Source organism: Leucopleurus acutus (assembly GCF_964270905.1).
Source record: "Leucopleurus acutus genome assembly, chromosome: 14".
Lineage (NCBI taxonomy): Eukaryota > Metazoa > Chordata > Mammalia > Artiodactyla > Delphinidae > Leucopleurus > Leucopleurus acutus.
The window spans coordinates 12,636,624-12,650,060 of NC_139156.1; the positions used below are offsets into that span (position 1 = coordinate 12,636,624).

The following is a 13,437-nucleotide window of genomic DNA, read 5'->3' on the forward strand; positions in this document are numbered from 1 at the left end:
TGGACTGAATGTTCGTGTACCCCTAAAATTCATACGTTGAAATCCTAACCCCAGGGTGGCTGTATTTGGAAATGGGGCCTTTAAGGAATTAAGGTTAAAAGAGGCCATAAGGGTAGGGCCCTGATCCAATAGGATTAGTGTCCTCTTAAGAAGAAACAAACACCAGAGAGCCCTTCCTGCCCCCACCCACCCCCTTCTCTCTCTCTCCTTCTCCCTCTCCTTACACAACTGCACAAAAAAGATTTTATGAGTGCACAGCAAGATGGACGCTGCCTACGAACCAAGAGAAGAGGCCTCAGAACGAAATCTACTTTGCTGACACCTGGATCTTAGGCATCCCAACCTCCAGAACTGTGAGAAATAAATTTTTGTTGCGTAAGCTACTTAGTCTGTGGCATTTTGTTATGGCAGCCCCAGCAGACTAAGATAGCAATTAAGAGGCAACAATGTAGCAGTCACAACAGCATTTTCCTACACATCCTCTCTTTAACTACTTTTTATGGATTGGATTCAGGGAAAAACGCTATTGAGGGGCTGGACACATTTGGCCAGGAGAGTTTCATACAGATCCTCACACCACTCAGCCCAGCTTCTAATCGAGCATCAGAGAATGTGAGTGTGAGAAAGGACTTTAGTAACCCAAACTTGTCATTTCAGGTTTTGCTGTGATTTTGGGGTCATAGAAAACTACTCCATACACCTGGCACATGTTCTGGAAAACAATGGGGGTGAGGTAGTTGATAGTTAAGTATTACACTTAAACATCGGTTTATACTAAATTGTGATATGTTATTGAGTGCAATACAAAATTCTTTCACATTTTTAGAATGCTTCAAAGAAAGGCATTACTGATAAGGCTAATGCCAAGACCAACTGAAAATTACTGTTGGCAAGGTAATGCCTTAAGGGGTTTATGTGTATTTCGTTACATAATCGTTACAACACTAGAAAATAGGAATGTATTCTTATTATTATTACAGAACGTTATTTCAGAAAATGGAAGCATTTCTAAAATAGCCCCGCTCCCATCACGGTCATATTATGCTGTTTTATTTTCCTCATAGAGCTTTTTTTGTCCCCTTGTTTCCCTTGCTTATTTTCTATGCTTCCCTAAGCCCCTTCTCAGAGCCTAAGACAGTGGCTGCCACGGAAAAGGAGCTCAATGAGCTTTTGGCCAAGGCCACATAGCTGGTCAGTGAAGCAGCTGCCACGATCACCAAACGGTAAGCGCCACTAGAGCAGAAGTAGGGATCATTTTGCTCTAAACATAGGCTGGCAGGGTGCCTGCTCAATAAATATGTACAGAAAGAAAAAAAAGTAAGGAAGGGAGCGAGGGGAAAAGGATGTATGAATGGAAACGTTCCCAGAAGGGTCTAGAGAGCTTCTGCAGTGACTTTCCGTCCTTGGGGAATGAACTCAGTTCAAGGTCTAAGCCAGCACTTTCCTCACCACGGAGTACGGGAAGGAATGGAGAAAGAACAGTCTTTAAAAACGTCCAGAAGAAAGAAGAAAACGACGAGAGAAAAGCTGGGAGAAAATAAGTAGAAAGAAAGGAATCAATCCCTTCCTGCCTATTTAAAAGCATAGCTGAGCGCGGCCGGTTTCCATGGCGACCCCAGGCCAGAAAGGCCTTAGCCTATTGGCTGAGATTCTGGAGCCAATGAGAAGGCGCGATGTTGACGGGTCATAAGATGGCTGCTGGACGGCCGGCTACGGACCGGTGAGTAGAGCTGGTGGTTGGGCTGGCTCCTGGGCGGCCCGGACTCCGGTGTGACGGACCTGGGAAGGCCGGGTGCGGGGAGCGAGGGAGCCAGCGTGGGTGGCCTCACAGCCTCTCCGCGGAGCCTTCAAACCCTTTGGCCGGGCCCGCGGGAGAGTCGGCGGAGCTGGCCTTTGCTTTGCTTGGACCCGGCGTCGCAGCGCCTTCCCCGTCCTGTTGGTGGGAGAGGGGTTCTTCGTCCCACCTCAGCCAGAGTGAGAGGGGACGAGGAGACAGACTTTCGGTCCGGGAAAACAGTCTCTGGTTTACAATTGCTGTACCCGGAAGACAGCTGCAGTCAATGGGAGTGTCAGCAAGCTAGACGTCCTACATCAGAATCTGCAACGCTTAGTTCTGTGCTGGGCGGGGATTCTTCCCACTCGGGGATCGGAGTGTGACCCTGCTGCCGGAGAGCCTGCAGAGTTACGGGTTGTGCAGCCAAACAGGAAAAGATGTACCTTTCTAGAGCCACCCTATTGCTGTCTTGCACCCTGTAAGTATTCTCACAGCTGCATCCAATTTGAAATGAGCCTCCAAGTGTTATTGGTTACTTGTAAATCCTTCCGTGTAGGGTTTTGAGTCTGGGGAAGTGTTGGCTAAACAAAACACTCACTTTGATGAAAACATATGCATACATGCAAAATCCTGCTAAATAGTTTATCAGGGTAATCAGATTGGTAACTTAAATCCGAAGTCAGGCCTGTGATTCAGTTGTACTTTCTCTACCTTTTTGAGAAAAGGGAGCGTATTTATTTCATAAACATGAACAGGACATTTACATTAATGTTGATGACAGCATGCTTAAAAGTATTTCAGTTAAGTAACTAATTCCCAGTCACAGAAACTGATTATTGTGTAAATTATTTAACACAATCGAGATTGGTGGGTGGTGGCTTGTGACTGTCATACAAGTAAGATTAAATTCAGATCAGACAAGATTCAGATTTCTTTATTTCTAATTGAATATAAAATCTGGGAAATAAGACAGCTTCATTTGGTAAAAATGGAATTGAAATTCTGGAGTATTACGGGCAGGAGACATTTACCCAGTAAACTGCTCAGATTGAGTTTTGGTTATACACAGTTGCCTGGACTTCCAGAAAATGTGACATTATTACCCAGATCTCTGAATGTGACTTCAGGCGATTTAGCCTAGCATTTTACATAGCTTTCTGCCCTTAGAAAGTGAGAAGAAAATTCTCACTGTTAACCAATGTTAACAGAATTACAGGCTGGAGACATTCTTCAGACCCATTCTCTAATCTGTGTCACCAAGAATATATTACTATTTAAAGTCTGTTCTCTATAGAGTTTTCAAGCTATAGAGTTCTATTTTTCTAAGATAAGTGGATTACAGTGCATTAGGTGAGTCCGTTACCTCATCTGTAAAAGGGGTTTAGATAATAATTCCTAGTGGAAGGGTCATTGGTGGGGATTAAGGGTAAAACGGTGCCTGTCACATTGTTTGTATGCCATGTATAGCGGTGACCTGCTTTGTTTTTCGTTTTGTTTCTGTTTCTTCTGTCACAATTGGGGTTTCTTTCCCTTTCTGCAGAGCATCTTTTAGGTGTTCTCTCTGAAGTGCAGAGTCTTACTGAAAACTAGCAAGCTTGCCTGTGGTGGCTGGGTTAGGAGAGAACCCTTATCTTCTGGGGTGTTGAGGTTTAATTAGTATTGTTCTGACTGCGAGAGGATGGAATGTTACAGCAAAGAATGAGGTGATTCTGGGCATTTGGGCACGTATAATACTGAGATCCATAAAGAAACATTTTAGAGCAGCAGGACATCCCAGAGATCTGATCACACTCTTCATGTTATAGCTTAAGAATAAAGACCCAGACAGATGCAGTGTCTTCCCCACAATTTTGTTGTTCAGGACCAGGAACCCATCTTCTGACTTTCAAAACAGTATTTTTTCTGCTGCTCTACCACTGGTTCTCAATCCTTTCACAACCTAGAACCCCTTTTATTATAATTTGATATCTCCATGGATGCTATATTTTGAAAGATTGTGTCCACTAAACTATATTCATTAATTTTTGTTCTTGTTTTTTTTTTTTTTAATAAAAATCAGGTCTGTAGCTACCAATCAGAGTCTCTGCTGAATGAATGTGTGGTGAAGAATAATGTTTCATTGAATTTAAGTCTCCTGACCTAAAGGTGGATGATATTGTTTGAGAGATAATAAAATATATTGGGCTTTTTGAATATTGAAATTAGCTTAGAGACCTCCATTACTGTCTTCATAAAACTTTGGGAAAACCTAAGCTGAGGAACTGCTGAGCTGTGTCGTGTTCTTCTAGGTGCATTGCCGTCTGCCCAGGTGTGCTAAGTGTAGTGACTGTGTTTGGTTTCCACGGGCAAAAGAAAGCCCAGCCATTGAGACGAGGATGATACATAAATATTTTTTGTTCATCATAAATCATGTCAGCCCTGGACTAAAGATGTGTTCTGCATAGCATACACACAATTTTTTTTGTAGAATAATTGTGGAATTGGAAAAAATCTCTCCAATATGAAATGGAGAGGCTGATACTCAAAACCATAGAGAAAAAAGGGATTCTGAATGATTTACATCTTCTTTGGGGCTAAGTGATAAAACTAAAATATTTGACGTGCAGGCTAAAAACGTGAAAATTTATGTATTGATACACGGAGTGTTCTATAGACCTGGCGATCATCTACACTAAAAAACTTGTTTCTTGTTCTCTGGTATGCCACGTCTCTTGAGAATGGCTGAGTAATTTTCACATGTGAAGGGTAATTTGGAGTGATCTGCTTTAAAATGAAGGAATGCACTCTGGAAGGTATGAGGTGAGCAGCACTTCAGAGAACTGGAGAATCACAATCCAGACGAACACAACAGAAGTAACAGGGGGCCTGATAGGACCAGTTGGTACCATAGTACAATACAAATGTATGAATAACATGTATGTGCTTTGAGTAGAAAGACAGTGTTTTGGAACGTAAGCCTAAAACAAGTCACGAAGCAGCCACTCCATATTGGCTGACTTGCAGCCAAGCTGCTGTTCAGGGGGGCATTTTGCACGCTCCTCAGTGAATAATCTGTGTTTGTCCGTGGCCACCAAGTTGCCCTGGTATTTGTGTGTGTGTATGTGTTTTATGGTCAGAGAAGGGCACATCACTTTACAGATATTTAGGAATTAAGTTCAGAAACACACCTTATTTGAACTTTGCCTTGTTTTATGGATTTGGACATAGAGTCCACTTTTTAAAAGTTATTTTAATTTTTTTCCCCTGTGGGCACACACAAGAAACTATCATACCAGTCAGTGGCGTCCTGAGGACAGTTCTTAATGCCACATCAGCAAGAACTTACTAAAAATAGATGATTTTGAGAAAGTCCAAAAGTGATCAAAAATGATTGAGGGCTGATGAGGAAAGGCATGCGCTGTCCACGGCAACTGGCACTGCTTCCCAAGGTGAAACCCATTTGGGTGCCCAGAGCACAGAGTCACCCTGTGGAGATACTGAAGCAGTGGCCCAGTGGAGGAACTGTGCCCATCTGAGCGGTCACAGCTGAAGTCTGGGCTGAGTGGTACTTGGCTGATGGACAGAAGCTTGCCATTTGTATAGAATGTTGGTTCCATGAAGTTAGGCATTTTTGCCTGTTTTGTATACTGCTGTTCCTATGTCTTGAAGAGTGCCTGGCACACAGTGGGCATGTAAAAGATGCTATGGACAGGGAGGAGAAACAGTGGCTTCGAACGTAGAACCCCAGTTGGTGCTAAGAAAGCTAACTCTGAAACTTGTTACTGTCCTTGAGTCCTGAAACGGGATAGTGAGCCTGAAGGTGTATTATGTCAGTGGCGAAGTCATGATGGAGCTTATTATCACTCCCCTCCCCCTGCTTCTCAAAACAGTAGAAATATTTTTATTAATAGCACACCACCTGTTCTTCAATACTGGCATGTTTTACACTATGTCCTTTGTGCTAACAGAATATCTCAACATAACCTCCATTCCAACTTTTAAAATCCTCAGGCCAGATTTAGGGATGGATCCAGGTTTTATAGGGCTTGGAGCTTATGTAATTTGAGGTCTCCTCTTTAAAAAAAGGAATACAGATTTAAAATATAGAAAATCAGGTATAGTACTTTGGAAGGACCTGTGAAAAAGAAGAGCCTTGAAGCTTAGGTTCCATTTATCTTCCTGGTAATTTGCTTCTGGTTTTATTGCTCCATTCAGAAAAAGACATCAACATTTTTAATTGAAACTTCAGTCAGACTGTGGAAATCAAGGAAGTAACTGACTTGCATCAATTGCTAAGTGAATGCACCTTAAACATTAGAAACTTCAAAGCTACCTTATGGATGCTGCCACCCATGATAGAAATGATAAAAATGCAGTACCTGGCCACAGAAGTAATAATAATGATGGCAAAAAGAACTTAGCATTGATCAAGTCCCCAGAACCTCCTAAACACTGTGTTGAGTGTTTCAATAGCTTATCTTGTTTCATCCTCAGAATAACCCTGTGTGCAATATAGTTATTCCTGTAAAACAGATGAAAAAACTGAGGGTCAGAGGTGTTAAAAATGATTTCCTCATACCACTAATATTTGGTGGAGTCAGGATTACAGTTGGAGTAATTAGATGTTAGAACCCTTCCTCTTAAAAAGCCAAGAGAATGTTTTGGTGAGGATGTTTCAGAGAGCCAGCAACTATGAGGCTGGACCCAGACTGAAAAGTGAGAACTGATTCTTTGGACTTAGGAGGAGGTCCTTAAAAGTTATCAGGCAACCATTATTCAGAGTAATGCAAAATCCCGTGATACTTTGTCTCAGAGACAATGCTGGTGGTTTTCTTACTAGGTTAACGCAATAGGGGGCAGAAAGGTTAGCAAAAAAGATTTCCATCTATTTTATTCCTTTAAGTTGATCGTAAATCTTGAGCAGTACAGCCAACTTCTGTATTCTAGGCCTCTTTTGAATGAACTGGTTTTGGCTCCTTACGTATGCTAAAATAGACTGTGTCGTGGAGATTAATAGTGAAAATGTACTCAATTATAATTTTAGCAAATGATTACAACCTCAGTTTTTAAAAATCATTTTTGTTAGACTTAACAGTAGTTAATGGTTCTCTCTACCAATGGGCTGTATAACTAATGATAAGAATTACCCTGAACTTTAACTTGTTTCCCAAATACAGTATTATTTTAAAAAGCTGTATGTTTTTGTTAAATTGTTAGGATTGTACTCCATTTAGTATTACTTTAGCAAGCAGTATAAAATGTAAAACTAGGACATCCTTTTTACCACCATACTTTTCTCAAACTACCTGCGTAGCTTAAAATTTTTCCTTTGAGTAATACTTTTCCTACTCTGTAGTCCCTTGAAGTTTCGTGCGTTCAAATACAGGCGAAACATCCAATTTTATTTTCTTCTGTAACTGTTACAGCTTGAAATATAGTATTATAATTCTTAAGTTGCCTGCAGTGTATATTGTTAGGCTCTTAACATTCTTGAGCAGTGAATGCTTTTACTGAATTTCCTCTTTTCTTTGGACAAGATTATCCATATATTAGAGAATCGAGGTTCTATTGTCATTAAGTCATTCATCTGTAGGTGTGTCTTGTAACAAATTTGCTGAAAATACACTTTTTAAAAATTTAGACACACAGGGCTTCCCTGGTGGCGCAGTGGTTGAGAGTCCGCCTGCCGATGCAGGGGACACGGGTTCGTGCCCCGGTCCGGGAAGATCCCACATGCCGCGGAGTGGCTGGGCCCGTGAGCCATGGCCGCTGAGCCTGCGCGTCTGGAGCCTGTGCTCCGCAACGGGAGAGGCTACAACAGTGAGAGGCCCGCATACCGCCAAAAAAACAAAAAATTTATACAAGCAAAATATTTAAATTATCTTAATATGGAGGATACATCCCACTTTATACCAATTAAAAGAAAAAGTTTAGATAGACTGTTCCCAAACCATTGGTATAATTATTAGGTTGCTGGGGTATCTTTTAATGGTTTTAAAATTCTTTCCATGTCTACTTTATACGTCTTAATTCATTTTTTTCCCTTAGCAGAAAAGATGTGGAGTGGGCTGCTACCTCCTGGCCTAAATGAAAGTGATGTTGAGTTGAATTCTGATGATGAAGCCACAGTAGAGGGCTCTGAACTTAACTTAGAAGAAGGTAAAGAAGATGGGACCATTACAAACACAGAGGTCTCAGATATCCCTACAGATGGACCAAAAACTGAAGCAGAGGCAAATGTAAATGCATATGAAGAGTGTCCCTCTGGAATTCCCTTAAATATGTGGAATGTAGGTTTTCTCTGACGTGTTCTTATTAAAGCCTGTACCTGTGTGTGTGTGCATGTTCCTGTGTGTGTCTCTGCTGTGGTCAGAATGTATATGTTCTTGGGAGGTAAATAGGTATGGAAGATTGACTCAATAATTTTATTACTCTGTGGGTCTGTGGGCAATTCACTGGCCACTCAGACACTTATGTTCATTTTTGTTTTGTTTTTCATAAAAAGAGGAAGAAAAAAAACAGTTAGTAGGATTAGCTACTTGGCCTAACATAATACAGTCTTAATCTCTTTGTTTTCTATGAGCCATTGACTTTTACCCTCAGATTATCAGATTGACTTATTTGGAAATAAATGAAGATAAAAACTCAGGTTGTGAAAGTCTCAGACAATAGAGTATCTCAAGAAGAACTGAACTAGTTTCATTAAATTTGTATTTTTATAAATGTTATAGTTTTTTATTACTTAACATGTTATTTTTCAGATGTATGCTTTGCTTCAAAGCATATTTGCTTCTCTTTCTTTTTTTTTTACTTTTATGTAGAAATTTCAAGAACTGCATACAAAACATTCTGAACAGAAAATCTCAACTTCAAGATCCAGAAAGAAAAAAAGAAAACGCTCCAGAAAAGGTGTTTTAATTTAGGTTAATTGTCAATAGTGCTAATATTAAATTGTGACCAATTGAGCTCAACAATTTTTTTTTTGTTTTTTGTTTTTTGTTTTTGTGGTACACGGGCCTCTCACTGCTGTGGCCTCTCCCGTCGCGGAGCAACAGGCTCCGGACGCGCAGCCTTAGCGGCCATGGCTCACGGGCGCAGCCGCTCTGCGGCATGTGGGATCCTCCCGGACCGGGGCACAAACCCGTGTCCCCTGCATTGGCAGGCGGACTCTCAACCACTGCGCCACCAGGGAAACCCTCAACAATTTTTAATAACCATAATTTTGAAATAACCGAATACTTGGTATTGACACTGTGAATTCTTTTTCAGGTAAATTGAAGAATGAAGAAGAATCTCAAAGGTAGGTGGAATTTAAAATATCTGTCTGTCCTAGATAGTACTGTAGAACTTGTACAAATAGTTGAACTACTTAACCTCTGAAACGTAAGAACTAGTAGATGTAATATAATTGTAGTAACCAATTAAAAACAGTAAATGTAAAAGTGAGTACATTTTGTAAAACATGAGTTATTGTCTCTCTTCTTACAGTGAACAGTCCTCAAGTGAAACCCAGTTGAAGGAGCTTACTCAGTATTTTGGAGTCAACGATAGATTTGACCCCCCTGTTAAAAGGAAAAAAATTGAAAAGGTAAGATCTTTTTTATTGCATCTTACATTAGCCAGTGGGAAATGTTTGTAATTAACCTTGCCTAAGGTGTTTCTCCTCATTAATTCGTTCAGTGAAGAAATTAATGTGTGCAAGATGCTAGATAAACAAGTAAATATATAGTTACAAATCGTTAAAAAAGCTGTTAAGAAAGAAATGAACAGGGTACAGTGAAGAAATTAAAATGGAAACCCCACTTTAGCTGAGTGGTCAGGGAAGTCCTTTCTTAGAGGGTGCCGTCTCACTAAGACCGTAGGATGGGAAGGAACCATCTGTATAAGGAATGCTAGTGTAGAGGTGATAACCTGGGTAAAGATCCTAGGGGTGGAAGAGTCATCATAGAACATTTGAGTAGATGTAAGAAGGTCAGCCTGACTGGACGGGGTCAGTGAGGAGGAGGGTGGGTGGCCCAAGGTAAGATTGGAGAGGCAGGCAGGCAGGGACCAAACTCTGTAGGACCTTAGAGGACAAGGTAAGGAATTGGGTTTTAGTCACAGTGCAATTGAGAGACATTCAAGGGTTTTAAGTTAAGGGAGTGATGTGATCTAAGTTACGTTTGAAAAGATTGCATCTTACGTGGAAGATGGACCTTGGGGCAACAAAAGCAGATGAGAAGAGGACAGTTAAGAGACTCTTCCAGGCATGAGATGATGGCGGCTTGAACAAGAATGGTGCTGCTGAAGATAGAAAAGTGGGTAGAGTTGAGGTACACTGTAGAAGTAGGATCAACAGTATTTGCCTCCTGATTGCTTACGAGGTGGTGGGGAGATTTAGGATTATGAGGGCAGGGAGAGAACCATTCAGGGTTTTACTTAAGCAGTGGTGTGAATAGTCATGTGAATTACAAAAATGGGAAAGCTTTGGAGGGGAGGTTTAGAGTGGGGCCTAATCCAGAGTTAATTCTGGGGCATGGGTAATAGCAAGCAGGGATAGAGTAGACTATTGGTAAAACAAGGCGGGAACTTCAGGAGAGTGAGCTTGAGGTGCGTGCTTGGGAGTTGTCAGTCTAGAGATGGCGTTAATATTTAGTAGAGGCTTGAATGAATGAATAACTTATACATTCACTTAGGGGAATGTTGACAGACTCCAGGAGCATGAAAATTGAGCTCTGGGCCATAGGGACAGAGGCACAGAGGCCTGCTGGTTGAAGCCCAAGGATATTGTATCCTGCATGTATAGACAGGATCATTGCTGTATACTACTGTGTATAGAGGTGATTACCATTTTCTGGTTAATCAGTATTTCTTATGAAAAACCTCTGATTTTTAAACCCGTCATTGGGTGGAATTGCCTCCTGAGGGCACATGCATTAAGAAACTGACACAACAGAGTTTTACATGCGAACCTTTTGATTCCAAGTTTGCCAAGAATTCCTGTCACCTAATCCCTAGAACACTGCGGAATTGGAACCAGGATCACCTGCTGCTGCAAATAATTAGAGCTGTTGAGCAATCTCCTTTTTCCAAATGTTCAAGCAGGTGCGGAAATGCTAAATTTCTTACAAAGAAAGAGCACTGGTAGAGGTGAAACTGAAACCCAGGCTTTATTGCGCCATTCTCAGTTCTCCAGCTTCACTGCCCAAGGGGCTGGTGAGAATTTTAAAGTGTGATTGCTGTGCTCTTGACTCCTGTGATTCTGGTGGGCCGGGAGGAGGGATCTTACGAGGAGGATGCTCTTGACTACCAAACCTGTTCCAAAGCCTGAGGGAGGAGGCTTATGCTGATGGCAGCGGTCCACGGGCCATTTCTGGCCCGCCTGCTTTAGAGTCCCAACCTCTGACTGGATTGTTCTTTTGAAGGAAGAAATGGTTAAATGTTGGTTCTCATAGGAAATATTTTTTAAAGTTTTATTTGTGACTTAGGTGGTCTTTGATCTTCAGCTGTTTACAGTATTTGTTGTGTTTTCTCATAACTGTATTGACTTTAGAATGTCTGAATTGTTTCTTAGTGAAGTTAAAGCTATGAAATTCAGATTTTAGCCTTTCTAAAAAGTAGAAATTTTGAAGGCATTTTTTGACAATCTATCTGTATTAGAATATTTTTATTTCCCTACATATATGAAATTGTACCTTCTTGATACTCGGAAGATAAGGCCAACTTATTCTTTGTCTAAAATTTGGAATTTGTGAAGAGTAGCTTTAATCAAGGATACTAGGATTTCATGTGCAAAATCTTTTAAACAACTCAGTTTTAGGAACTAGTGTTCTGTTTCGCATTGTACATTAGACGAATTCTAGAAGGAATTATAAGTCAAACACCATTTTAAAAAGGAATTTCTGTTTAAGGGAAGACCGCTCTAAACCCTTTTATAATCACCTGTTGATCTGTTTTATAAGTTTGGCTTTTCCTAATGGTAGGCATTCCTCTGTATGAATGGCATCTGCCCAAGAAAGTCATGACATCACCTAAACAAGGAAACTGATGCTGGCCAGGCTTGTATCTGCCCAGGATGTTGCCAGCACTTAATATTCTATAAATAAGTGCAAGCATAAGAGGAAAGGAAGGATTTGGTGAAGCCAGATTATCTCATATCCTCTTGGTAGTTCAGCTTAACTGCATGCCAGCAGGTTCACACTCATTCTTTGGTTTGGGATCACTGTTTCACATGCGCCCCTTTTGCTGTCATGCTAAAGTCTCTACTGTGAATCCAACAGAGTAAATAGACATTAAAGAATGTCCACACGGGGGGCACCAAGATAAATGCTAAGAATAAATGTAAGTTCAGCAGATAATAGCACTGCCCGAGAAATCTAGAGAGGATCATGAAAATCCGTGATGCAGTATGGACAAAACTAGCATGGATTTATAGTCCATTATTTTACTTCTCTGGAGCAGAGGCTGATCTGTTACCGTATCTCAGAGAGCCTTTTTAGTCTCTCTTCGCTCAGTCACTCAACTCTCAAGAATGGTAAAACAAAACAAACTTCTTACATCTATCGTGTAGTCCTTTTTCTTTTTTATTCTTTTCCTTTTCTTCTTCTCTTTCTTTCTCTTTTTCTTCCTTCCTTCCTTCCTTCTCTCTCTCTCTCCTTCCTTCCTCTCTCCCTCCCTCCCTCCTTTCCTTCCTTCCTTCTCTCTCTCCTTCCTTCCTCCCTCCCTCCCTCCTTTCCTTCCTTCCTTCTCTCTCTCCTTCCTTCCTTCCTCCCTCCCTCCTTTCCTTCCTTCCTTCTCTCTCTCTCTCCTTCCTTCCTCCCTCCCTCCCTCCTTTCCTTCCTTCCTTCTCTCTCTCTCTCCTTCCTTCCTTCCTCCCTCCCTCCCTCCTTTCCTTCCTTCCTTCTCTCTCTCCTTCCTTCCTTCCTCCCTCCCTCCCTCCTTTCCTTCCTTCCTTCTCTCTCTCTCCTTCCTTCCTCCCTCCCTCCCTCCTTTCCTTCCTTCTCTCTCTCTCTCTCCTCTCTCTCTCTCTCCTCTGTCTCTCTCTCCTCTGTCTCTCTGTCTCTTTCTTTCTTTCTCCACTGCCAAGCCAAAACTGTTGCTCAGCCAAGGATGTGTATTGGCAACACTGCTGTCACCTGCTTCCCTGACAGTGCAGAGAGACTTATATTTTTAAAATGTAATCTTCCTAATATCCAAAGCTGTTTTAAAGTGTTCTTTGTATTAAATACAGCTATAATTGTGTTAATGGCAGCAGTTCTGGCACTTATCAATAATTCTGTAATCATAACAATTCTTTTGTGTCTATGTGGGAATTTCTTTAGAATAAATTTTACTCATTAATTTCATTATAAATGTCTCAAGTATTCTTTAGTTGAATCAGTTTGATTAGGCAGCAGTCATTTTTGAAAGTAGTTTTATGTATACTTAATGGATACTTTTTGGCAAGAAAAACCAGAGGTACTTTTAAAAATTTTGAGAGTAACTGCACAATGTCTTTGATAATTTTTAGTTGTTTATGAGAGGAAGCTGCTATTGTATAGTACGGCTTTTTTCAAACTTATTTTTTTAGCAGAATACTCTTTTTTACTAGAATCTTACACGGAGCGCCAATACAAAGATCACAGGCTGGTTGCCTTGAGTAGGTGGGTGTTGGGTGGGTAGGGTGGATGGTGGGGTGTAGAGGTACCATGTTGTTCCCCTGGGAT

At 41.1% G+C, this 13,437-nt stretch overlaps 1 protein-coding gene across 2 annotated transcripts in view; it reads left to right on the forward strand.

Moving 5' to 3' along the window:
* Window positions 1-1,676: 1,676 nt before the first annotated feature.
* The window catches only part of FAM204A (family with sequence similarity 204 member A), a 31,999-nt gene continuing 20,238 nt past the window's right edge, over window positions 1,677-13,437 (forward strand). The window contains exons 1-5 of one of the 2 annotated variants that reach the window (XM_082853824.1): window positions 1,677-1,720; window positions 7,802-8,043; window positions 8,575-8,662; window positions 9,023-9,053; window positions 9,242-9,341. In XM_082853824.1, the coding sequence (XP_082709950.1) occupies window positions 7,810-8,043; window positions 8,575-8,662; window positions 9,023-9,053; window positions 9,242-9,341 (453 nt within the window). In that variant the 5' untranslated portion in view covers window positions 1,677-1,720; window positions 7,802-7,809. The remainder of the gene's footprint in view (window positions 1,721-7,801; window positions 8,044-8,574; window positions 8,663-9,022; window positions 9,054-9,241; window positions 9,342-13,437) is intronic. The other variant, XM_082853825.1, reaches the window with a different exon arrangement.